We start from the raw sequence: 22863 nt of genomic DNA, 5'->3' as shown, positions 1-22863 counted from the left end.
GTGAGGGAAGGGGAAATCTTCGCCCTTGATCAATCCCAATATGAATGAGACGAACGAGATGTTATTATCGTTGTTGGGAAGACAACCTTCGACATGGATATGTCGTGTCAACTGAACAGTAGTCGTGGACGTGACAAGTGCCCTCTACCTTGTACTTGGACCATCATATATTGGAGTGACCCATTTAATCTTCCACGTTGCGTACAAAGCATTCAATCGCAGACGCGCAAGCTTCCTCCACCAAAAGGTTGTCTGTCGCTCACGACTACTCTCACCTATATCCTGCTCGCAACATATCAATCCCTAGACTTCTCCGACTTATATCTCTGGAGCAGCACAGTCAAGCTAACTCTACTGTTCACACGAAATCTACCGACCTTTCTGCCCTTCGCGAGCGACACAGCGCGCTACTCACGGAGTCCCACCTCGACTCTCAATTCCTTCAACTAGACCCCTTTCATCATGGAATGCTCATTCGGTATCACCGGTCAGTTCTCCTCTTCTGTTCCCTCAACTGTGGACAAGTTTGGAATCACACTGGCCTGAGCCACATCAATGATATACTGACGTACTCGAAATCTGGTCCACAGGCAAGGACTACGTCCTGATCGCCGCCGATACTTCGGCAGGACGTTCGATCGTCCGTATGAAATCTGATGAGAACAAGATCAAGACGCTCGGTCCTCATCTCGCCATGGCTTACGGGGGAGAGCCAGGAGACACGAACAACTTCGCAGAATATATCGAGAGGAACTTGAGATTGTATCATATCCGGTGGGATATCTTCTCCTTGTTCTTCCCCTTTCCCTCAATTCACGTTCTGTCTCGTTCTGATTCTGCGAACAGATGCACTGTGGCTGACAAAGTCTTTGCTTTCAATCTATCCTGGTGTATATCATGCTCGCAGAAATCACTTCCCTTTACTCCCACCAAGCGCTTCAGCGTGGATCCGACGCACACTGGCCGAATCCATTCGATCCAGAAAGCCCTACGCCGTCAATCTCCTGCTCGGCGGCTACGACACCACGACCGACCTGCCCCATCTGTACTGGATCGATTATCTCGGCACGAAAGCGATAGTTCCTTATGCGGCCCACGGGATGGGTGTGTATGTCAGTTTGAGTACGATGGATAAGTGGTGGTATGAGGGTATGGACAAGAGGGAAGGTATTGAGGTGTTGAAGAAATGTGTGGACGAAGTTGAGAAACGTGAGTGTTCTCGATTCGGTGCCGTAGACCGTCTTCCCTCGTCCCACCGCCCCTCTTTACCTTCATCATCCCGATGCATGTGACGTCGATCTCCCTTTGGCTCTGAGATTCTGTCAATGAGAAGGTCATCTCACTAAGTATACATCTCTCACACAGGTCTCACGGTTGCTCTCAAATTCAACTGCATTTTGATCGACAAGAACGGCATTCACAAGATCGATCTCTCCGAACAAGACCCCATCGCCAAGGTCGAAGCATCGCCGGAAGAGACAGCTGTCGAAGCTCCCAACCCTCCTATAGAAGTCGGTGCGTAAACCTAACGCGACCGCCAAATCACATAGCAAGCAGGACGAAAGGAAGCGTAGTTGTTCATGACCAAGACTCTCTGGTGGCATTGTGAGGATGTGCGATGCAGAACGTCCGTCTCTAATCTATTTTTGTCCATTCATAAACCTGCGAGACCAAGCACCAAAATAACAATGGAATTTTGCGATGGAAAGAGTATGCTAACTGTAACACCCGAATGATGCAGACCTCTGCACCTCTTCTCTCCTGCCTCTGAACTCCTGTCCCACCCGTGACTGTACAGACTCGTATTTGGTTCGATGATATGGGTGTAGAAACGTTGAATGTACTTGCGGGACCGTGCTACTGACGAAGTCGGTTACAGGGCTTATGTGCCGAAACTGAATGAGTGCGCACATCAGTTAGACCCAGAGTCTTGCTTCTCGGTCACTTACACGCCAAGCATCTTGAAAGGCGGCGTTGTCTCACCGTCTGGTCCCAGCAAATTACATTCAACCTGAGTCACAGTCAGTTTAAGCTTCAATTCCAAAAAAACAACTTCGTCGACCCACGTAGTGCGGTCCAGCAGCAACATTTTCATCAATCAGTGTCAGTCTTCAGGTGGACTTGTCAGCTTAAAGGCCCAAGATACTCATAATCTTGACTCACGTAGGGGTCGTGTCGTGCACATCGGCGATACCACTCAATTCTACTGCGCCCCCATAGTTGTCGTCGACCCAGCATGCAGCTCTTCCCAACGGTCTGTCCTCAGGGTTCCTTTTTGTGACCAGGTCAGTCGGACTGTTATATCGAGCTAGCATGACACTCACTGAAGATAGTAGATCGCCACCTCTCCCGCACTTAATGTGACCGGCACCCTGAACTTGCTGCCTGCAACCTCGGCGTACCAGTAATGTTTCTCGTCCTGCGACGCACCCTTCGAAGGGTGATAGGCATGCCATCCAGAGCCGAAGAAGTGGCTGGGAGGAAGTGGGTTGATGAGGTCGTTTGCTGACACGCAGAAAGGGTGAACCTCTCTGAATCGCAAAATGTCACTAGGTCGATCGGACAACATTGCTTGAGGAACCCTAATCGCTCGCATCTTAGCAGCAAGACCACCTCCCTCCGCCTCCAGGTCTTCCTTTGAGGAGGATGCGTCCGCTTTCAGCTGACCACCGCCAAGGAGACCAGTGCCTGCGCTCTCCATATCGACAGCAGGTGCACCCATGTATGGGACATCGAAGGCGTGACCCATGGTAGCTGCCCAACCGGCGCAAATCTGAGATTGCATATACGAGATGATGATATCCGCGATCAACTCGTGACCGGCACCGTTGGCCAAGACCGGGTCGGTGAAGAAGGCTTTTCGCGACTCCTCAGGGTCAGCGAGGTAGTCATTATATAGAAGACCCTTGACACTGCGGATAACGTCAGCATTGAAGTGTCTTTGCCATTTGTAAGCACTAACCTGATGTGAGGAACGTCGTAGAATTGAGCTACAACTGTGTGCAGCAATTCGGGTCCAGCGAATCCATTTTGTGCTTGTATTTGGGGAGAGAAATGACCAAGAATGATCACAGCGGGTTGATCAGGTCGCACAAGAATGGATCGGACCAATAGTTCGAAAAGATCAAGCCATTGAGCGTCGCTGATAACGTTTTAGGTCGGCTCTTGACGGAACGGCATACGAAACACGAGGGACTTACTTGGGGTCGGATGCGTCAAACTCCAGGATCACTAAATCCGTTTGGTCTGGAAGATGATGTGTGGAGCAGTATGCAAAGTATGCTGAGTCGGTACGTCGAGCAGCACCATTTGTGAGCTCAGAGGCTGGGTGGGGGAAAACAGAGTTCCACCAATCGAAGAATTTGGCTGGGTAACATCGCGGAGAGACTGGATCATCTCCTGCTCCGTGACACGCCGAGACTGAAGGTGAATGTGTTAGCTTGACCTGTAGCTCGAATGACCTCCCAGCTCACCTGATCCTCCAAGAACACTGATGGTGACCGGCAGACCTGCCATAGCTTTCTGCACCACCCTCTGAATTCTCGCACCGCTACCCATGTGCATTCTGCTCTTCAGCAATCCCCATTGGCCTCTTCGCTCGGCCACCTTGTCGCCAGGTCCAAAGGCGGGACAGAATTCGAACGGGGCAGGATCGGATGCAGAAGCGTTGAGGTAATCTTGGGGAGTGAGAAGGTTCCCGGATGTGGAGTACAGGTTGGTCGTGTCGGTCGTAGCTGTGTTTCCGATTGGATATAACCTGTCAGCGCAAGGATTTACATGATACTGGAATCAATAAACTCACGTAGTAAGAGACGAGAAAAGGTAAACAATCCAACAACAACGCCGACAATCATCCATATCCGTTGTGATATGCCTAGGGGTATGTCCGTTAGCGATCAAAAGAAACAGCAACCGATCGCCGAGCAGGAGAGGACCTGATGTCGTCCTCGAGAGAAACTGATACCCACCATAGAAGGTCCGTGGTTTCCCTGACCCATTTCTTGACAGGTCGTCAAGGCCGACCTTGACTTCCCGTAACATTCTTCGTGACTCGAGGGTGTGAAGAGGTTCTCGATGATCCAGAGTAGAACGACGATCGTAATGGATACAGTGTCCGGCAGGAAGGAGGAAGTTCTGCGATGTCAAGGATAGTCTGATCTGTCTCTCTCTCTCTCTCTTCGTGGTGTGTGGTGGAAAGAAGCAGGATCTTGGTACAGATCGATGATGTCTGAGTGAGATTGGATGGATGTACAAGCGCGGCGCGTCCCGAAATCGACCAGCTGTCAACTTTGCAGTCTGAGAGAGTGTGCCTCGCTTCCCACCGTGCACTGTCAATGCGTTGAGTAGGATGGGTCGTCAAGATGTGATGTGAGGACCATGCAAGTTGAAAGCGATCGTGCAGCGATAGGAGTGAGTGGTAGAAGGTCGAGTGAGACAGAGTACAATCGAGGGGGAAACGAAGGAGAGTGAGTGACCAGTGCGTTCGTTCTCCACGCGAGGTGTGGGTCTGAAAACCGAAAACGGGATCAAATATACTGTGTGGGACACGTGGAAAGGGAACAGATCTAGCCATTCCGTTTTCGCGTGGTAGCGCGCCTATATGACATCGGACGCTCCTCTGGTGATCACACAACCTCCACCTGGGACACGCCCCTTATGGAAGAGAGACGCGTTGTAATTTGTGGACATCAGAAGCCTGCACTCTTATCGCTTGCTCGAGGACCAGTTAAAAGTGTCTCATACTGCACACGAGACAACAGCAATGGCTCTACCGAAGACACTACAGCCGGGACTGACACCTGACGAGCTCACGTTCTTGGCAGAGGAGGAAACAATCGATATAGTTCCTCTATTCTCCATGACCAGAGTCCGGTTACTTGGCGTGAGTGGTCTCTCCTCCATTCATATCTGTTTCCTCCATTCCTTCTCTGTCATCCGTATTGATCGGCCTTCTGATGACGCCTTGGCCTTGTACAGGGTATATATGGACCATTCCAACCGCCTTCTGCATCTCGAGTACCTCTCTGGCTGGCTCTTTCGCTCAAACGCAAACGGAAATGCAGGATCGTACCTCCTGAATGGCTATCGGTGGAGAGATTGACCGGGATCTTGAAAGATGAGAAGGAGAATGCGGAAGGGTTCGAAAGGTTATCAACACGATTCATAGAGACTAGTAAGGTGTTGCTTGACGTGTGAGTGTCAGACACGGGAGATCACTGATCAACCGAAGCTTGGACAACTGTTGATCCGTTCTTTCTTCTGTAGGGCTTCCGACGATCTCTCACAACCTTCAATATTACGTTCGTTGCTCAAAGATCTGAGAGAAGTGAGACAAGCGAAGATCAGAATAGGTCTTCAGAGCGAAGGTGTCATGCGAGGCAGTTATTTACAAGTACGTAGTCCCCACGCAGTCCCAGTCAGAAGGACAGAGTGTTGACGACTTCCATCCGACTTTGGCAGGTCACGAATCTCACACCGTTGGAATTGAGCGAGCTGAAACCGTTCTTGGTCAAAGCCATGACGATGATGCAGAGTCTAGAACCTCGACAAGAAGAAGACGAGCAGGATGATGCAGGTCAGGGTTTGGGGGTTGGGAATGGGTATGGCGAAGAGGATTAGATTGGGATCGCTTCGGACGGTGAAAATACAGAATTCAGCATGAAGCCATTCGGACATGGCAAGGTAGGCCAATTGTATGGTCAGTGATCATAACGAGCCATTCGCTTCAAATGTCCTGTGGATTACTGATGTGCTTGGTCTGCAGTTGTATTGATCAGCATCGCATTTGCATTGTATGATACGAATATCGCCCTCTCAGCTCAATTCGTGTTTGCACCGCGACTATTGCCGTCACTCTCAAACCAGTCCAGTGCATGAGCCGTCGCGGCTGCGTTACTCTTCATCGAATGGGGCTATAACGCAAGTATGTGTATGCATTGAAACATAGTCGTCAATCGTCATATAGCACAGGTAAAAGATGTGTAAGGAAGAACAGAATGTAGGAAGTGGAAAGATTGGTGGTACAGAGGATAACATAAGAGAAAAAAGAGTAAAACATGATGTGAGACTCAACACAATAATGGCTGTTGATGCTGGAAGCGAGTCGTCCTTGTCCTTCCTAGCCGTCTGTTCTATTTGGACTTGACTTTGGTGGTTTGGATGAAATGAATGTAACAGAATTCGAATTACCCTGGTTACATGAGAACACAACCGTTGCCCTTCTTGGCTTTGCCGGCCCGTCGGTTAGGATTGACTATGTTCAGGGCAGGTCAGGTCTATCAGGACAGTTACATACGGTAAGAAGCATTGTTCCCACTCACGGACTGTTCGAATTGCTTCGTCGAATACGTTCTTCAACTGATATTGCGTGAGGGCAGAACACTCCAGGTACTGTTGTGAGACATCCGTCAGCTAGATTTTGATACGTCCAACAAACAGCAGACTCACCCTGGCGGCTTGGATTTCCTTGGCCGTGGCAGAGCCCTAGTTCACGTGACCGTCAGCGATATGTCTGCTTGCCCGCCTGCCTGTTGGCACTCACCTGGGCGTATGAGATCGGCTCTTGTCTTCTCTCTCTCATCCTCGCTATCTGAGCTGGGTTGTCACGTAGATCGAGCTTTGTTCCAACGAGGATGATGGGTGTTCCGGGAGCTGTTTGGCAATCGAGGCATGAATCAGCTACCGCACCACGCCAGATCTTGTAGTGCACTCACAGTGATGTTGAATCTCAGGCCACCACTGCACATGAAAGATGAAAGCTACGTTAGCTGTCTGATGTCTCCTTGCATTCTCTTATTATCTCTCACCTTGGTTCGAACGTTCTCGAATGATGCTAGGGAGACGAGAGAGAAGCAGAGTAGGAAAACATCGGTTTGAGGATATGACAGAGGTCGAAGACGGCTGTGGACAGCAGGCCAAAGTCAGTCGATTCCACCGCGCAGATGTAAAGTGTGAACGCCGTGCTCACTCGTAATCTTCTTGACCGGCCGTATCCCACAAGCCCAAGGAGACGGTCATTCCATCCACGACGACTTGACTGGAGTAGTTGTCGAACACAGTGGGAACGTATTCGCCGGGAAAGGCATTGGTGGTGTATGAGATGAGGAGACAAGTCTACGGGCGTGTCATGATGAGTCCATGACGGACGGGACAGATGACAAGGGCGCTTACCTTTCCGACAGCACCATCGCCAACCACGACGCCTGTATGAGATGGAAGCGAGTTTGCGTGATGGTGTACAGTCGAAATGACAAGTGCCGTGAGGTGGATCAGAAGTGGCGAATGATGATGTTTGACGGCACGAAAAAAGCGAGATTGAAGTCGCAATGATGAGCTTTTTTCCTCGACCGCACATGACATGCAACGAGACAAAGGCTTACACTTGATATTCCTTGTAGCTGCCATGACGACTACACTCGTTCACGCTTGAGATCCAAATATGCGGGAGCTGGACAGCGAAATCTTGTGGCTACAGTGACGCGAGAGGTGTAAGCACATATACACGGGTCGGTCTTGTTGACAGGTAGGGGGATTGGCCGTCTGTGACTTGGGCCGGATCACGATCCACGTTTCGGTAGCACGGCAGAGCTTCGTGAGGGTGAGGGAACGAGCAGTGACGAGGAGAAGGAGAGCGCAACGGCGAGTATGCGCAACTTGGTCGTGTACTCACAATGTATGCTCGACAGATGAACACGTGAACACGTTCTCAATCCGAACCTTTCCTTCCTTGTCTTCGACGTCACTTGTGGTCACGCGGGCTGATTGTCCACTTGCAGAGAGGGAGAAAGCGGTTGCGTCGACGTGAAGGGGCTGATAGCCGTACGAGTATGGAGATGGATGTCGAGATGGGACAATGCAATGGATGTATCCCAATGTGTATGGCTACTTGTAATGCTGAAGTGAGGGTATGCAGTGTTCTCGTCCTGACTCTCGTTCAGTGCAAAGTGTCCGAGCGCGACGCCCTCTGCACTCAAGACACAGACACACACCTGAAACGCGAAGGACAGGAAAAAAAAGCAAAACACGTGACTCAGAGTGGCAGTGTGGCAACAGACTGCATTAAGCATGTCGTATCAAGCAAGGGGTGTCCGAGAGGAGAGTTGACGGATAAATTTTACTCTGTCTCCTCGCTGAAGTAGTCAAGTCGCACCACGAGCGCGTGTTGGCTCTACAGAAGAACATGGAAATTCCAGCGCATGGCAGCGATGATGGTCTGCTGTACTTGTGTGCCACACCTCCGCGGGTTCGCGTACGCGTCAGCACCGTCCAATGTCTAGACTGGAACACAGTGCTTGCAGTCGCCGGTCAACGGATGGCCCGATCCGAAGGGAGCTCAAATGCCCCAATTTGGGCCATGTCGCATGTACTCAGGAATACAGGTGTATACGTCGGATCGGCTAAGTGGTCAGATCCTCGTATTGGGTCCCAACACCGTGATCCGAGTTTGATACATGGCGACAAAAGTCCCCATCGCCAGAAAGTTCTTATATATCGTTGTAGCTCCGTACAGGACCTCTCCGGCTGCCGTGGTCCGCCAGTGAAGAATTGGGCAATAGCAGTGTGAAGTGCTCTTTTCCAAGGTCCACCAATTTCATTTTTTAGATACTGCAAAATCTCTAAATCTTGTGCGTACTTTCCCTCTTACATAACGCCTGACCCTAATGACAACAATAGGCGCAGCTACCATCCTGACAGATGCTCTTGCGGACGACGCAAATGTTTTCGAGTCCCAGGAATGTTGGACCAACGTCAGGAAACGATGATGGTAGGGGTACGATGCGTCAATGATTTTCAGTATCATAGCTTGATGATATCAGTGGGTGTGCCCGCCTATTTGCTTTCCCAGTGAGCTTTCGGTCCACTTTGTCACTCTATCGACTCATTCCTGATTTTAAACTACGTAGTCAGTGTGTGTTACTCGGGTGGGGTGGGGGGGGGGTGAACCCCCTCCTGCAGTGACCTGATAGGCAGTCACATATCAACCGAAAAGACAGCCCGTACCGAAAGTTAAGCAATCTTCATTTCATATATTTTGTGTAATAATGGGGTGTGACATGCATTGGATCGAAAGAAGTGAAGGGCTAGTGACTCCTTGGCGTGAGTATGACGTCCCAGGCCAGACACTTGTTGTATCGCTTCGTAAGCGGATGCCACAGATCCTGTAAGCCATATCTAGTGCCTGTCCAAATTAGAACCGCAGTTGACACCCTTGCCGATGCTCATCAATCACATGTCTATGCTCCTCACTAACGATCGGTCTAACTTGCTCATGAGAACCAGAAGATTTTGAGGTGCTGCTTACGGTATCGGTGTTCCTGCGCAGGAGATACCGGATACCGATGTCTGTCAGATTACGCAGGATGTCAGCTGATATCAGCACTTTGCTACCAGCAGTGCAATTTTGTTCTATCCAAGCAGATCTCACACCTGCGATTCTTTACCGGCCAGACCAGCTTAAACACGACGCACGCGGGATCGGTGCATCTCGAAAGAAGAAAAATGGACTGCACAATGAGAGATCACACCACGATGCATCTTGATGTGAACTGGGTCATGTACGCTGCTCCCTCGGATTTTTGACAGCTTCCAACGGTACCGAATAGAGGTGATGAATCAGCCTTGGGTGGTGGTATGAGCGGGGGAGCGAGTGTCGTTTCGGCATTTGATCGCTCGACCTTCAATGGTGCACGTTCCAGAAGACCGAGTGGGAAAGACGGAGGTCAACGGATTGCATCTCATCGGTCATAGGTGACTGGCGTTGACGTCGAAGATTTCGGGACACATACCGCGATTTCCCTCGGTGACTCAACCTCCCGTGGCCGTTTAGTAAAATTTTCCCCCTATGTCGATGACTTCACTCTAGGAGTGATCCAAAACCTTCTCGTCATCTGAGATACACGTGATGCAGGACATGACAGGTGTTCCCGAGAACAACGCTGTACTGTATGCTGGACTACTTAGCAGTGAGAAAGTGATAAGGCATGCGAACGTCTCGGAGATGATTGGTTCGGTGAACCCGTTCCTAGTTGCTTTCCGTTTTCACCTACCGTACGACGGTCAGTACGCACTCGCTTTCGAGCGGCTTCGGTCAAACTTACCAGTCTACTGTACGTGCATCGCCGTGCCCACGACGACGACGACTTTCTTCTGATCCGGCGTTCCGGTCGCGTTCCCACGAAACTGAATTACACATACCCGTCGCGGGTCGATGAAGACTTTAACCACTTTACCGGCGCCGCCATTAATCCCGTGCGCTTGTGATATTTCAATCATGTCATCATCGATCATTTCACCACTGTATTCTTACTGCATACTGCATGCATGAGCGTAATAACGGTCCGCTGCACTCGGAGACTCGTCCACATCGAAAAGGGTCAATCGAGATGGATCGCTGCGATGGCGTGAGAAACCCGGTGATTTTTTGGTCCCCTCTCTTTGCGGTCTATCGGAAGTGTGTCCGAGTGGGCGTTCGGAAAATTCGAATCTTTGTCCCCGTGTCCCTCAGGACAAGTCACCCACATGACTTACGTGGAAAGGTGGGTCCCCTCACAATTGAAAGCAGATTTGTCGATTTGAGGTGCATCTGTCATCTACAGGATGGAGCGATGTTCAAACGATGTGAACATGGACGGAAGGTAGCGGACTCTATCAAGGGCTGGCAACGAAAGTTTCGGACGATGCCACATGTTGGTGTGAACTGTCTTAATAGCTTGTATGCCCTATCCGTCAAAAGCGGTCTCCCCCATTTGCCAAAGTTCCTTCCGCGCTACCCGTCTCCGCCTTCGAGCCCTTCCTTGCGGCTAAGCTAGATCCCTCGCATGTCCTGTGCTGTCGGTGTGGCCAGACATGGCCCATTGCAACATCATTTGTTGGTAGTGCTCCAAGGTGATACGAGGTCGTCGGCATGTCGGTCCAATTATGGCACCGCTAAGATGAGATCTGAGGGCCTCGTCTGGTCTGATCTGACCGGAGACCTCACGTCCGTCGCGAGTTGTGAATATCGTCGAGGGAGAGTTCTTACGTGTGTGATAAGGGTCCTCCCACCCACTTTGGCAGGGGGGTACCTGACCCTCAAATACAGTGCGAGATAGATCAGCATGCCGGGGTCAAGGACGGGAGAGATGGGAACTTATAACAAAGGGATCATAGTAGTCTCCCTGAATTGAACGAGATATCTCTATTGCGTGTGGCATAGTACTCCGGACTCGAAAATAATGGAGATACAGAATAGAATTGAAGGCCGCTGCTGCTGCTGTCGCTTCGATTGTATTGTATGCACATGCTGTATGTACACGGAGAGACTTGATGACGCAAGCATTGCGAAGGATATGTGGCTGAATGTCTGTCTCACTGATTGCGAGGAACAACCTGATTAGTGGGAACCGCCGGAAAATCCAACCACAGGATCTTGATCTGAGGTCTGTTGAGAGTGAATGAAGGTCGTTATGTTTGACAGTTGGAAAGGAACACTACCACTAGTACTGCGTTCGCAGACGGAGAAGAGGTTCCGATACATACAAGGCGTTCCTGTTCGTACTCGAGACTCATTCTTTGAGCTTTGTGAACGAGTGTGTGTTTTGCTTCCGTGAAGCAAAGAGATACGAAGAGCAGAGACAGCGATGTAGGCCGGGACACTTGCCAATCGAGGTGTTCGGTGCACGAACATGCCTGGAGTGCGTACTACGTGAAGCATCTACGACGCTAGTAATTCAAGGAGGATGTGGAGGACTGGAAGGGAGTCACAGTGCTCGTTAGAGTAGCACCCTTGATCGAAACCCTGGCAATGACATTTGCTAGACTGTGGTGGACTGTCCGTACTTTGCTGCCCGTACACCAACTAACCCGTTCCAAAATAAAGATCATTTGGACCAATCCTTTTTTATCGCTTCACCCGGCACGATCGCTTCCAATCACCAATCAAAAGGAAAAGGTCGTGAATCTTCGTATAAGTTACCATATATAGTTGATAGACCTGTCCGACAATATAATCACGTACACGATAGCCGGACAGCCCTCTGCATCCACTCTCGAGGACAAGCAGGAAGCACAGAAAAAGAGGGTGAACGACGCCAAGAACCCCCGAAATTGTCGCGTCAGGCGCGGGAGTAGTGATCTTATAGTAGATCATCGTTATCGTCATTATCATCACCATCATCATCCTTTGCGCCATATCAAACGAAACAAAAACCGGCCAGACACAGGCGACAAACTCTGGTCCAAGCCACCATTCGATACCAGAAGGTGTGCGAGAGCGAGGTGAGTGTGCTGTCTCATGTGTCCCGGCTCGTGTCGGTCTCACTTAGCTTTAAGATTCTGTTTTCAATACTGACATGCAAGGAACGTTTTCTCTCCACCTCGTTTCGTTGTAGCGGGCTATCACCTCGCTTGTCGGTGAGTGACCCGATTGCCGTCATCTTGAACCCTTTTTGCAACCTCTTGTCAGATGCTTCACCTCCCTTCATCTTTACTCTCTCCTTGTAACGACGTGAGAGTGATGCTGATCCACATCAGCATCTAGTCATGGAGCTGCAAGATTATTTTCACAATGCTGCTTCGTTCCCTTCGTCAAATCCCTCTGACTTGACCCCAACCATGGGCCCGTACGATTCGATGAGCCAGACACCGACGATGTACGCACCGCGTCAACAACACGCCCACTCCAATCATCTCAATCGGCATCAACACCTCTCACATCCTCCTGTTCCGCCTTCGCGTACCTCATCTCTCCCTCGTCCCTCTTCGCCTGCGACGATACGGTATCTGCCGAGCGTCCAGGTCACCCACCCAACTCCTACAAAGACCAAGAGGCACAGGAGGCGAAGTGCAGGAGCTGCAAGCACTTCCAGCGGGAGCATGCACATCAACAGTCCCACTCGGTCAACTGCAATCCTCCCTCCGCCGGCGGAGAACACTTTGGAAGTCACGGTAGAACCACTCCCACCACCCCGAGGCTCTTCGCGGATCCGGCCCCAGTCGCTTGAGATACCCGATGAGGAAGAGGATAGTGATGTCGAGAGGAAAAAGGAGATCATAGCGCAGAAACAAGCCCGAGCGAGGGAAAAGGGTAGGGAGAGGCAGCGCAGGAAGAGAGAAAGGGACAAGAAAGCGAAGGAGGTGAGCACGCTGTCCTGTTGGAGATGATCTTGGCCTGACCACCTCGTAGGACACCAAGGGCTCCGCACCTGCCGCACCTCTGACCACAGCGACTCATCTTCCCCTTCCCTCGCCAAATCCTGCCAACCCCCTTACTATCTCGGTACCATCCCCTACATCGTCCTCGTATTCCACTGTTCCGCTCTCCGCATCTTATTTCTCGGTGTCGCCTGGTCCCCAATTCGGACTATCAGTTGGTTCCACTTCCGTTTCTGGTGCTTCGTCCCCCGGCAATATGTTCTCTCCGGCTGTTTCGACACCTGGTACTGGATTCGGCCAAAAGAACGTCAAAACTGGATTCTGGGGGATGGACAGTAATTCGCCATCGATCTCTGTGGCCTTGGACATGCCCACTGCAAGGGGATCACGGAACACATGGGGAGGTAAAGCTCGAGCAGCGTCAACCAGTGTCCCGACATCTGCCGTATCACGAAAACCTCCTTCCGCTGCAGCATTGCCCATCGGTACGAAGACCGGTCCCAGTCCAGCAAAACGAAGGAAGTCGGAACCCGAACCCGAGGAATTTCGAGCTCCCGTCGGTCACCAGTATGGTCTCGGTGTTATCATGGGCAAAGGCGACATACCCGAGTCCTGGACCACCCAACCCACCGAGGAAAGACCTCGACCTCGGCGTACCGCTTCCGACGGTGTGATGTTGAGTGGTGAAAACCTTAGGGAATGGTCTCGGTCCCCCACTCCACCACCGGTTCCGACTCTGCCCAGAGAGTACCAACGTCTGAACGACCAGACACTTCCTTCGGCTCAAGCCAACTTCTTCGCGTCTTTTGTGGTGTTGGCATTGGGCAAGGCCACCGACAGTGAGAAGAAAGTGCTGCAGGATCATCTTGGGGTGGGCAGGGATGAAATAGAGGGTATGAAAGACGGCTTCGCCCAGCTTTATGACAAGTGGGCTCTGGAGCGGGGAATGAGTAAGGTTAGCCTGGAGAACAGCGACCAGGGGAATGATGGCCATGTAAGTGAACGCTCAAACCCTTCCTTGTCTCCGCTGACCAGATTATAGACAAGCTCCGCTTCCGTTAGTTCGGCTCCGACGAGCAACAATCTTTCCCCTTTGGACCCGGGTTCACCTCCTCGTCAAACCTTTGTCAGCACGTCTTTCTTCACTCCCGCCCCTCGTACGGCGGCCCGACGAGATATGCGTGCGTCCGCGACTCTACCACAGCTGTCTTCTTTTGGCCAACAAACCCAGGAGACTTCTGTCCCCATCCACACTCATGGACGACAGAGATCACTCTCCTCCACTTCGATGCTAGCTCGAGGACTTCACATCAACCCCCAGCATCTCGCCGCCCAGCAACTACAGCAGCAGCCTCAGCGGTGGGTGCAGCCCGAGACACCCACATCTGCTGTACCCAACTCGTCAATTATCGGCTATGTCGATCCCACATCCGATGACACCGCTTCCCCCGTCATGTCATCTCTGCAGACTCCATCCACGGGGCACGGGTCTTTCCCGGTACATGACGGTGTGATGAATTATCAGGGACACTGGCGATCCGCAACGGATCCTACCGGTTCAAGAAGCTACACCACGGTGCATCAACACCAACTCCATAAGAATATGGAGAACGTCGCGTGGGGTCAGTCCAATGCCGGATCTTCCGGGCAGGGTTTGGAGAGCCCCTTGACTATGGCGGTGCAGCTCGATAGCGGGTCGACGTCAAACGTGGGATCTATGCCTCCTCCCACCATCACGCAGCATCTGGACCAAGAGTCCAGGCCAAACGATGTCAGTATGGGAAACTCTCCTCACTTCCAAACGCCAAACGGGCCCCGGTCGGGATCTGTGAGGAACGCACAAGCGATCCCGTACACTCCTCCCACCCCGCTTCCTGTGCGGGGTCAGAACCACTCGGCACTCGGATCGAATGACCTCTCAACCGTTCCGTTGTGGTTCAACCCGACATTCTCCAATGCGCAGCAGGGCTCCGGACAGCAATCACCCCAGCAAGCCGTGCTGTCGGCGTACCACTTCCAGCAGCATGGCTTTGCGGTGCCTCAACCTCTACAACCGAATTTTGGGCAGCCAGAGAACCAATGATCGGGTTCTCATCTGCCCTTGCGAGGAGACGGGTGGATCTCAGCGGATCAGCGTATGACAACAGTCAAGCAGCACGGATCTTACGAACATTTACGAATTTTTACGACTATAATGACCAGAACTGAGAAGACTGGAAAGCAGTACAGGCGGAAGGACCGGAGCATAACATTTCACAGAGGACATATTCTTATCTTCACATGGACAAACATCTTGATGATGGCAAAGAAGGAGGCAGGCAGGGTGAGGCAAACAAAATTACCGATACAACCAAAGTCGGCATCGATTTGTACAACACTTTGTAAAGTAGCGGCTCATTTCATTATCATGCATTGTGCATTGCATGGGGCGTGTGCGAGGACTTTTGATTCATCCTGGCCCAGTACTGTTGGCAGTCATCGCCGTATGATATGCCAAGGACTTTCTAATGTGGCGTCGAGATGCACGCTGTGCTGGGAGCAAAATTGTAAGTGCTGATCTGACCCGTTTCTTCATGGAGAGGGTTGGTTTATTGCCTCTATACTCACTCGAGCACTCATGCCCACATCGTCATGATCAAGGTGGCAAGCGAGACTCTAGATGGACAGAGTTCGGCTCGCGTAGAACGCCGAACCTATTGCGACATTGCGAAGGATTTGAACGTCGGGAGCATCATCGCTTCTTTTTGGAAGATGATCAGTGTGTGGGAAGTGTATGCGTGTGCAAGATTGCTCAGTGTGTCTCTGCACGTGTCACATGTCAGAGCTTGGCCTCGCGCGGTCACGAACAAAAGGTATCGTGGCCAGCGTAGTAGTGCATCGTCGCAGCACCAAAGCCAACTTTGCTCATGCCACAGCCTCTCTATAGTGATCATTCGATTGAAAATTATGCCTAATACCTTGCTCTTCGTTTTACAACATCCCTGTGGTACTCAGTCTGTCTAGAGCTGCGTCAGCCCCTTTAGTTTTCCGGGTTAAGTTCCTCGTTATCCTCGCTGACCTCCTCGTTATCCTGGTCATCGTACTGTCCCGCTGTGTGATAGGGCTCATTGACAGAAGCCACTTTGACCATCGTGACACCAAGATTCCTTCCCCTAGCTAGTCCTCCCAGTTCGTATGCACTACAACGGCGCTGACGGAAATATCTAATCTACAGTAGTTGACGATTGTCAAAACAGGGACATTCAGGCCAGACGGGCCGTACTGCAGCCCGACCTTATCATGTATACTGTGACTCGTGTCGGCGCAAAGTCATCGTGCCTCTCATCAGGGGTTAATCTGGGTCCTTTGAGTAAACAGAAGTGCCGAGTCACCCGTCGAGCTCAGTATAGTCGTGTGACTGGACCATATCAAGACTCTGGGGAGAGATATGCGAAATCGGTTGAAGATACGATCGTCGCGATCAATCCGCAGGCAGAAGCAGACAGAAGCATGTTTAAATAGCGCAGTCCCACCTGATTCACCTCTGTTCCGCTGGTCCTCGCCACTCACTCTTTACATCGACGTTCTAACTTATCGTTAGCCACAAGAGCTCGACTCTCGTCACCGTCGCCACTTGGTACCAATCGCGAGCAGAAAACTAAATCGAATTGTCAAACGAGATGTGGCCCCGGCTGTCGCTCCTGCTCCTTTCGTATCTCGCCACGGCAAGTATTGCCACCTCGTTGACCGTCGGGAAGGGATTTCACTTGCCTAGACAGGAGACGGACACTCCCTCCGCTTCGAGCCCTCAATTTGCGGGGTGCGTGTCGGCCGACTATCTGCGTTCCATCATCACAGAAGTGAAAGGCTGCACACGTAAGACGAGTCGACGTCACAGTAGGGAGGAATGCGTCGTAAGTGACTCTTGATCCTCTTGCACTGCTGGTTCCAAATCCGTCTCGCGTTCCCCTCATCGCTGTGTCAACTCTCTTTCTAGTCACGCAGCGATGTAGTCTTCTACCATTGTGGGAAAGCTGACAAACAGATGTCGATCACCTGAACAGAGTCATTGTCAATCGACCGACACCGCCTCGTACGCTTACTACCTGCCTGAGACTGAGAACTGCCTCTGTGCGGGGAGAGAGCAGTATCCTACTCCTGATGTGCTGGTAAACGATACTGATACCATCGGAGATTGCGCTTTCGGTGACCCCATTGTGAGCTACCTTGGTTTGCACTCGTAACGCACCTCCCCTTCATACCCGACACTGAAAATAGCTACTCTACAGGTCACCTTCCTCTACTCGAGCTTTCTCTTCGAGCAATGCTACGATTCCATCCTCAACAAGCTCGACGACAATGGAGCCCACCACGGCACCACTTCTTCTATCGCAGACTGTCTCGAAATATGCGATAGTTTGCCATCAGTCAAGACGACGGGTGTCCCACCATATTATTCGGAAGGAGATCAGTGCTGGGTCTATCGGTGTGTATGTTATGAGGGGTATGTGCAGGGTGACCAAGCGGAGAGGTGTGGGATCCATTCAGTATGGAGATATTTCAAAGCGGCTTGAGCGGACTTGAGCGACATAGTCTAGCCATACGTATACACATGAAAGCACTTGTCTCTTCATCCGTATGGTTCCTGTACGACTCTAAGTATGATTGCAAGATAGTGAATCTCTGTGATTGTCCATGTATCAGTCATCTGATATGTACTGTACTTTGAGTGACAGAATCGACGGTGTCATGCGCCTTTTTCCACTCGTGTCGCGACTCCGATCGCTCGTTACTGATCTGACCACCCGAACGATTCGTGCTTTTCGTGACGGTCATCACTCGTCACGATTCCCGGCAAAGGCTACCCGAGACTGCTGCTGCTGCATAGTTCCACACGAGGAGGCTACGATGTGGGTTCTGTGATGAGGGATCTCAGTTCTTCTCCCCAAATGACGACGTGTTCCCCTTTTCTCATCGACCGGGCCGTTGTCTCGGCATAACTTGTGTGGTCGAATCGAAGGAAGATGTCATCGTCGTCGTCATTCCGAAACCTCTTGAGATTTCGTTACTGTGTGATGGGTCGAATCATACTGGTGATCGGGAAGGAACATGACGTTTGGAACAGGAAGATAGATCTACGGGTATCGATTCCGATTTGATCTGAGCGAGAGTCTACGCTGCAGATCACTTTCGCGATTCTATTCCTGCGATCAGCTGTTACTGTAGCGGGTGAAAGATACTGTATAAGACCACGACTCGGGCACATCATCCAAAGAATCTCGAGGTGAAGACACCTTCTCTGCACCCATGGCCAAGGATCAGTCACATTCGCACGGTAAGTTTACAATAACCTTCTTGCTTGGCACTACATCCAAGGTCACTTGTCAAATACTGTATGACTTACAGCTAGCTCATTCTCGGAGTAGACAGACCTCATTCCCAAAATATCCAGCTAAACAACCTACCCAGCCCAAACACCCACTCTTCGTAAGCTATTCACCATGGCAGACCCCTCAGCCTCTCCTCTCCGTCAACGGACCACCAACCCCTCATCTTCCTCGCCCGCATTCGCACTAGGTCCACCCGTCAACGCACCTTCCACCGAATATAATACGAGAGACACTCCTGTCGTATCGGATGATGGTGGTGGAAAGTCTGCACAGGAACAAGTTCGAGTACCTCTCCCACCGTCTGCTTCTCCTTCTTCCACCCCATTCCAATCGTCCTCACAATCACAACCACAATCGCCATACGATCATACCCACGCCAATACCGAGCGACATTTGCCACAACCAATCCTTGAACAAACTCCACTCCGAGCGAACATCGACCAGATCAAACTCCCGATCTCGAATGTGAATGATGGCACTATCTTAGGACTCCCTATATCTACGCTTACTGTCGCTATCGTCCTTATCGGGACCGTCGGGATGGGCTGGTACGGCTTCAATACAGCCATGTCGAATTCAAGCTCTGATCATGGCAGTCCCTTCTGATCAACTTGAGCATGGCATGGACCAGACATCCAAACGTGCATAGCTAAGTAAGTGTGTATGTAGATGGGACATTTTCATCCCACATTCGGCAGTTTCGTTACATCGTGTTCATATCGTGTAATGACTTCGTCAAGCCCAAATATACTCGTACAACCTGTCAGTGACGTGATACAATGCAATGATATACTGGTACAAAACGAAGAGTGAATTGCCCCCAAAGAAAAGCCTTCCGATAGCCCCACCATCCATACGTCATCAAGCCAACGTCCCTCTCCGCAACCTGGATTAGGCCTGCAATCCTTCTGCTCGTTCATTGCGCCAATTCCACTTCGATCTTCACGAACAAAGTCGCAAAGACGAACTTCGACAACAGTGCATCGTACAACGGCAAATGATGCCATCCCTTCGGGACCAATTCGACGGGTCTCGTCCATTGTGCCAACATCCCATTCTTGTTTTTCACTTCGAGATGCAGAAATTTAAGAAACAGCATCGAAGGTGTAGTGTAGATCACGAAAGAGAGCGTTTCGTCCCATCTAGGATTCAAGGTGAGGCCTTCTATCGCTTTTGTTCGTTTGGATGGCTGGAAATTAAGTATGGAAGCTTCGACATATAGGTCAGGCGAGAGTGGGATTCGTTGACCTGATATGACGGTCACCTTGATTCGGTGACTCTGACAGACCTCGTTCACCTTTTGTCGTAAAGCAGGGGGTTTGAGGATATATCCGTTACTCCCATGAAACATCGCATGATTTAGAAGTGTCGCTTCGTCTATGTGATTGCCAAAACCGCAATCATCAGTATTCGAACTCGCCAATGCAGACCTCACTTGTTACCTTCGGTCGACTCACCCAACGTCTGCCAATTCAATGCCACGATTTGGCAACCAGCTTCCCAAACAGCCACAGGATCATAATTCGAGCTTGCCAATCTAGTCCCTCTAGGATAAACCCTGGAAAGATGCGTGAAGTTGTGCTTGATCCAGTCTGCTTTATTCTCCTTCAAAATTCTTGCGGCAGTACGTTCCGAAACGGAGAATTGGTGGCGGGGTTCGTACTCGTTCAATTTCGAGAAACCTTGATATTTGACCCCGGCCGTGTAGACGAGAAGATCGGACAATTGAGTCGAGAACACGTCCGGACGATCGGTCTTCCCGTTGATGCTGAGTCTACGAGCGAGACGCGCGAAACTGGTATCGGACTCGGTGGACGAATTAGAGTCTGGGGAGAACAGTGGGTCGAGGCGAGGGGATTTGGGTTCGGGTTTGGGTGGTTTGGCCTGCGTTTAACGTCAGCGGGTGAAGGTCAGGAAAAGCCCGTATACTGACTTTGAACAGTACGCGACCTTTCAGCTGTTCCGGACTGGGCAGTTCTCCGTTGTCCACGTACAGTGGCGCAGTGACCAACCTGTCCCCAAAGACGTCGCGCAAAATAGTGGCCAGCCTGTTCTGCTGCTCGGACGAACAATGTATTTCGGCTGAAATAATGACAGGGTATGGCGAGGTCACGAAGCCGTACTGGTTGATAGCCCGACAGATATCGCGGACGGACACACTCGACGTAAGAGTCTTTCGGTGATAGACGACTGGCTCGAAATCGCCCGATTGAACGTCCACTAAACAGGTCAGTACAGGTTGGACGATTGTGACTTACTCTCTACGCATCGACAGCCGGCTAGGAGGACCCTGATATACCCCTCAACTGTGCTTTCGCCCCTCCATTGCTCGCCAACCAGATAAGTGTTATGCGAGCTTGAAATATAGTAGTGCTGAACAGGCAAGCTCATGTCCTGCGGCAAGGTGGGCGCGTTGTCCGACGAGCAAAAGAAATCCGAGAGAGACTGCAGGGTCCACAGATCTTTGTGGCGAAACTTGTCGAAGATACCTTTGACTATCACGAGGTGTTGCGTTTCTCGAAGGAACCTCGAAACGCGCATTTCACACAGTGGACCATCTCTGGTAAGCTCGTTGTATATATCTTGGATATCTGGTCTTGTCTGACATTCCTTAATGAGTTGATGAAACGTGGACATATCCAGCAAACCCTGCAAGCAGTGGTCGTCAGACGACTGGACATGGAAATGTATGCATAAGATCACGTACGTCGTACGATTCGGCGACCTCTAAGGGTATTTGCAATCCGATCTGACGGCAAAGACCTTCTGCCTTCTCACGATCAATAGCTTTTGCTCCCATTGGCCAAAGCTGCCTGATCCAGATCATGTCCGGATCAGCCGGAGTGACATCCGTGACATGCCTGTCAAGTGTGACCGAGACAAGCTCTTTCAAAGTCTTCACCCACATGGCATAGATGTCGTCGGTAAGAGCTATTAAATGCAATACCTTCCACTGAGTAGAACGGACGTAGACGACCGTGATCCAGCGAGAACTATTGTAAGTCTCAGTCGGAGGCTGGCCAAGACGAAGATCGCGAACTTCACTGATGTTGACTGCACAGGGTTTCAATCAGCAACGACCACGCAAAAAAGGTGTCTGACTCACCATGACTGTCCTTCTTACTTGACCACGAGATGCCGCCATTGCGAATTCGGACGATGACTTGCTTGATCTTCTTGGACGAGATCTTGAGCATTGGCACCCCTTGTGTCAGGGCCGGCGGCACCATGTCATCCTCAGCATTCTGACTCATAATGGAGCGGTCCAAATGCACGACAGGAAGCGTCATACGCCTTTTCCGTGGCGGCAGTGGGACCGACGGTATTTCGTCCGACGAGGCAATGGACTTCACCGGCGAGACAGGGGCAGATCGTACTCCTTCTTGACTCTGTAGCACAGTGAGTGTCAGCATGCTGTTTGGCCAAGATAGCATACGAGCGACAAAGCATCAAGAGAACATGGGAATGAAAGATGAGTCCTCAGCTGGCCGTTCTTAATGTACGTACTGACTTCACCCCCGGTTGGGTCAGTCTTAGCATGGAAATGTAAATCATCTTTGGGCTCATCTCGGTGTTGTGTGAAGGGGTGCAAGTGGGATGTGAGAAAAAAGAGGGTGGAGTTGTGTTGATCGTGTAAAGCACAATAGACGATAAATAGTCCGAGATCCACTCACATTCTAGCGCCACCGTTCGCGTACAGTCCATTGCTCATGCGCGACCTAGACTGTCGTCATCAAGGAAGTCATTGCTGTCAGTGAACGTCCCATCGGTCAATGGAACACGACATATGGCGTGAAAAAGCCAAAGGAGAGTATGAAAAGAGGGTGAAGTTCAGCACGCAACTTGGCTGTGTGCGAAGATAGTCAATCCGCAAGGCGTCCCCCATGAAATGGGATAGAGGCCAGTAGGACTGGGGCGACAAATAGTGGTCATCATGATATGGGAGAAGGCGAGAGTGGTTGAAAATAGCCAGAGACAGGACAAGAGAGGTGTTCTGATCCGATGGAGCCGGCGGTCAAAGGAAATGGGCTATAAAGACTCACCGGTAGGTCGAGGTATCAACGAGAAGGACAATTATCACGGCACGATGATTAAAGGAGAGTCTCTGCCCAACATACAAGGCCATGTTATGCGATCATGTTCCTGTAAACTGTGCGAGAGGAAAGTGAGAAAGAGGAGGAATGTCGAAGATGAGGTTTCAGGTAGAATTTGGCGAGTTGGTCGCGAATGGGGTGGTCATTACGGTTACACGTCACATTTAGATAGAAAAAAACCTCTTAACGGGATCAGCTGTATCAATATGGCAATAGAGCCTAACCGGTGCCCCCCCGCCCCAAATGCGCCTGCATGAAATCCACCATAT

The 22863-nt window shown here is 50.9% G+C and overlaps 8 protein-coding genes across 8 annotated transcripts; 5 read left to right on the top strand and 3 right to left on the bottom strand.

Annotated features, from left to right (window-relative positions):
- Nucleotides 1-462: 462 nt before the first annotated feature.
- On the top strand, nucleotides 463-1523 carry IAR55_001041 (uncharacterized protein; the record flags this gene model as incomplete). The annotated part of the gene is made up of 4 exons (XM_066944171.1): nucleotides 463-487; nucleotides 591-774; nucleotides 908-1209; nucleotides 1366-1523. 4 exons carry the CDS (start codon nucleotides 463-465, stop codon nucleotides 1521-1523), a joined length of 669 nt encoding a protein of 222 aa, XP_066805372.1.
- Nucleotides 1524-1945: 422 nt separating this feature from the next.
- On the bottom strand, nucleotides 1946-4041 carry IAR55_001040 (uncharacterized protein; the record flags this gene model as incomplete). Its single annotated transcript, XM_066944170.1, has 9 exons — nucleotides 1946-2011; nucleotides 2067-2109; nucleotides 2164-2271; nucleotides 2325-2912; nucleotides 2963-3142; nucleotides 3201-3420; nucleotides 3474-3734; nucleotides 3803-3874; nucleotides 3969-4041. 9 exons carry the CDS (start codon nucleotides 4039-4041, stop codon nucleotides 1946-1948), a joined length of 1611 nt encoding a protein of 536 aa, XP_066805371.1.
- Nucleotides 4042-4762: 721 nt separating this feature from the next.
- On the top strand, nucleotides 4763-5619 carry IAR55_001039 (DNA replication complex GINS protein PSF2; the record flags this gene model as incomplete). The annotated part of the gene is made up of 4 exons (XM_066944169.1): nucleotides 4763-4882; nucleotides 4978-5192; nucleotides 5266-5392; nucleotides 5461-5619. The coding sequence occupies 4 exons, from the start codon at nucleotides 4763-4765 to the stop codon at nucleotides 5617-5619; spliced, it is 621 nt and encodes a 206-aa protein (XP_066805370.1).
- Nucleotides 5620-6194: 575 nt separating this feature from the next.
- IAR55_001038 (uncharacterized protein) lies at nucleotides 6195-7404 on the bottom strand (the record flags this gene model as incomplete). The annotated part of the gene is made up of 9 exons (XM_066944168.1): nucleotides 6195-6253; nucleotides 6321-6390; nucleotides 6448-6483; nucleotides 6542-6651; nucleotides 6714-6738; nucleotides 6807-6900; nucleotides 6968-7113; nucleotides 7171-7202; nucleotides 7380-7404. The coding sequence occupies 9 exons, from the start codon at nucleotides 7402-7404 to the stop codon at nucleotides 6195-6197; spliced, it is 597 nt and encodes a 198-aa protein (XP_066805369.1).
- A 5115-nt stretch (nucleotides 7405-12519) lies between these two features.
- IAR55_001037 (uncharacterized protein) lies at nucleotides 12520-15214 on the top strand (the record flags this gene model as incomplete). The annotated part of the gene is made up of 3 exons (XM_066944167.1): nucleotides 12520-13113; nucleotides 13163-14125; nucleotides 14174-15214. 3 exons carry the CDS (start codon nucleotides 12520-12522, stop codon nucleotides 15212-15214), a joined length of 2598 nt encoding a protein of 865 aa, XP_066805368.1.
- A 3397-nt stretch (nucleotides 15215-18611) lies between these two features.
- Nucleotides 18612-19106, top strand: IAR55_001036 (uncharacterized protein; the record flags this gene model as incomplete). The annotated part of the gene is made up of 1 exon (XM_066944166.1): nucleotides 18612-19106. One exon carries the CDS (start codon nucleotides 18612-18614, stop codon nucleotides 19104-19106), a length of 495 nt encoding a protein of 164 aa, XP_066805367.1.
- A 310-nt stretch (nucleotides 19107-19416) lies between these two features.
- IAR55_001035 (uncharacterized protein) lies at nucleotides 19417-21754 on the bottom strand (the record flags this gene model as incomplete). Its single annotated transcript, XM_066944165.1, has 6 exons — nucleotides 19417-19877; nucleotides 19958-20384; nucleotides 20434-20582; nucleotides 20759-21149; nucleotides 21208-21554; nucleotides 21607-21754. The coding sequence occupies 6 exons, from the start codon at nucleotides 21752-21754 to the stop codon at nucleotides 19417-19419; spliced, it is 1923 nt and encodes a 640-aa protein (XP_066805366.1).
- Nucleotides 21755-22434: 680 nt separating this feature from the next.
- On the top strand, nucleotides 22435-22851 carry IAR55_001034 (uncharacterized protein; the record flags this gene model as incomplete). The annotated part of the gene is made up of 1 exon (XM_066944164.1): nucleotides 22435-22851. One exon carries the CDS (start codon nucleotides 22435-22437, stop codon nucleotides 22849-22851), a length of 417 nt encoding a protein of 138 aa, XP_066805365.1.
- Nucleotides 22852-22863: the final 12 nt, after the last annotated feature.

Source organism: Kwoniella newhampshirensis, chromosome 2, assembly GCF_039105145.1.
Source record: "Kwoniella newhampshirensis strain CBS 13917 chromosome 2, whole genome shotgun sequence".
NCBI lineage: Eukaryota > Fungi > Basidiomycota > Tremellomycetes > Tremellales > Cryptococcaceae > Kwoniella > Kwoniella newhampshirensis.
Note: the sequence above shows the minus strand (reverse complement) of the source record. Positions and strands in the feature narration are given on the sequence as shown.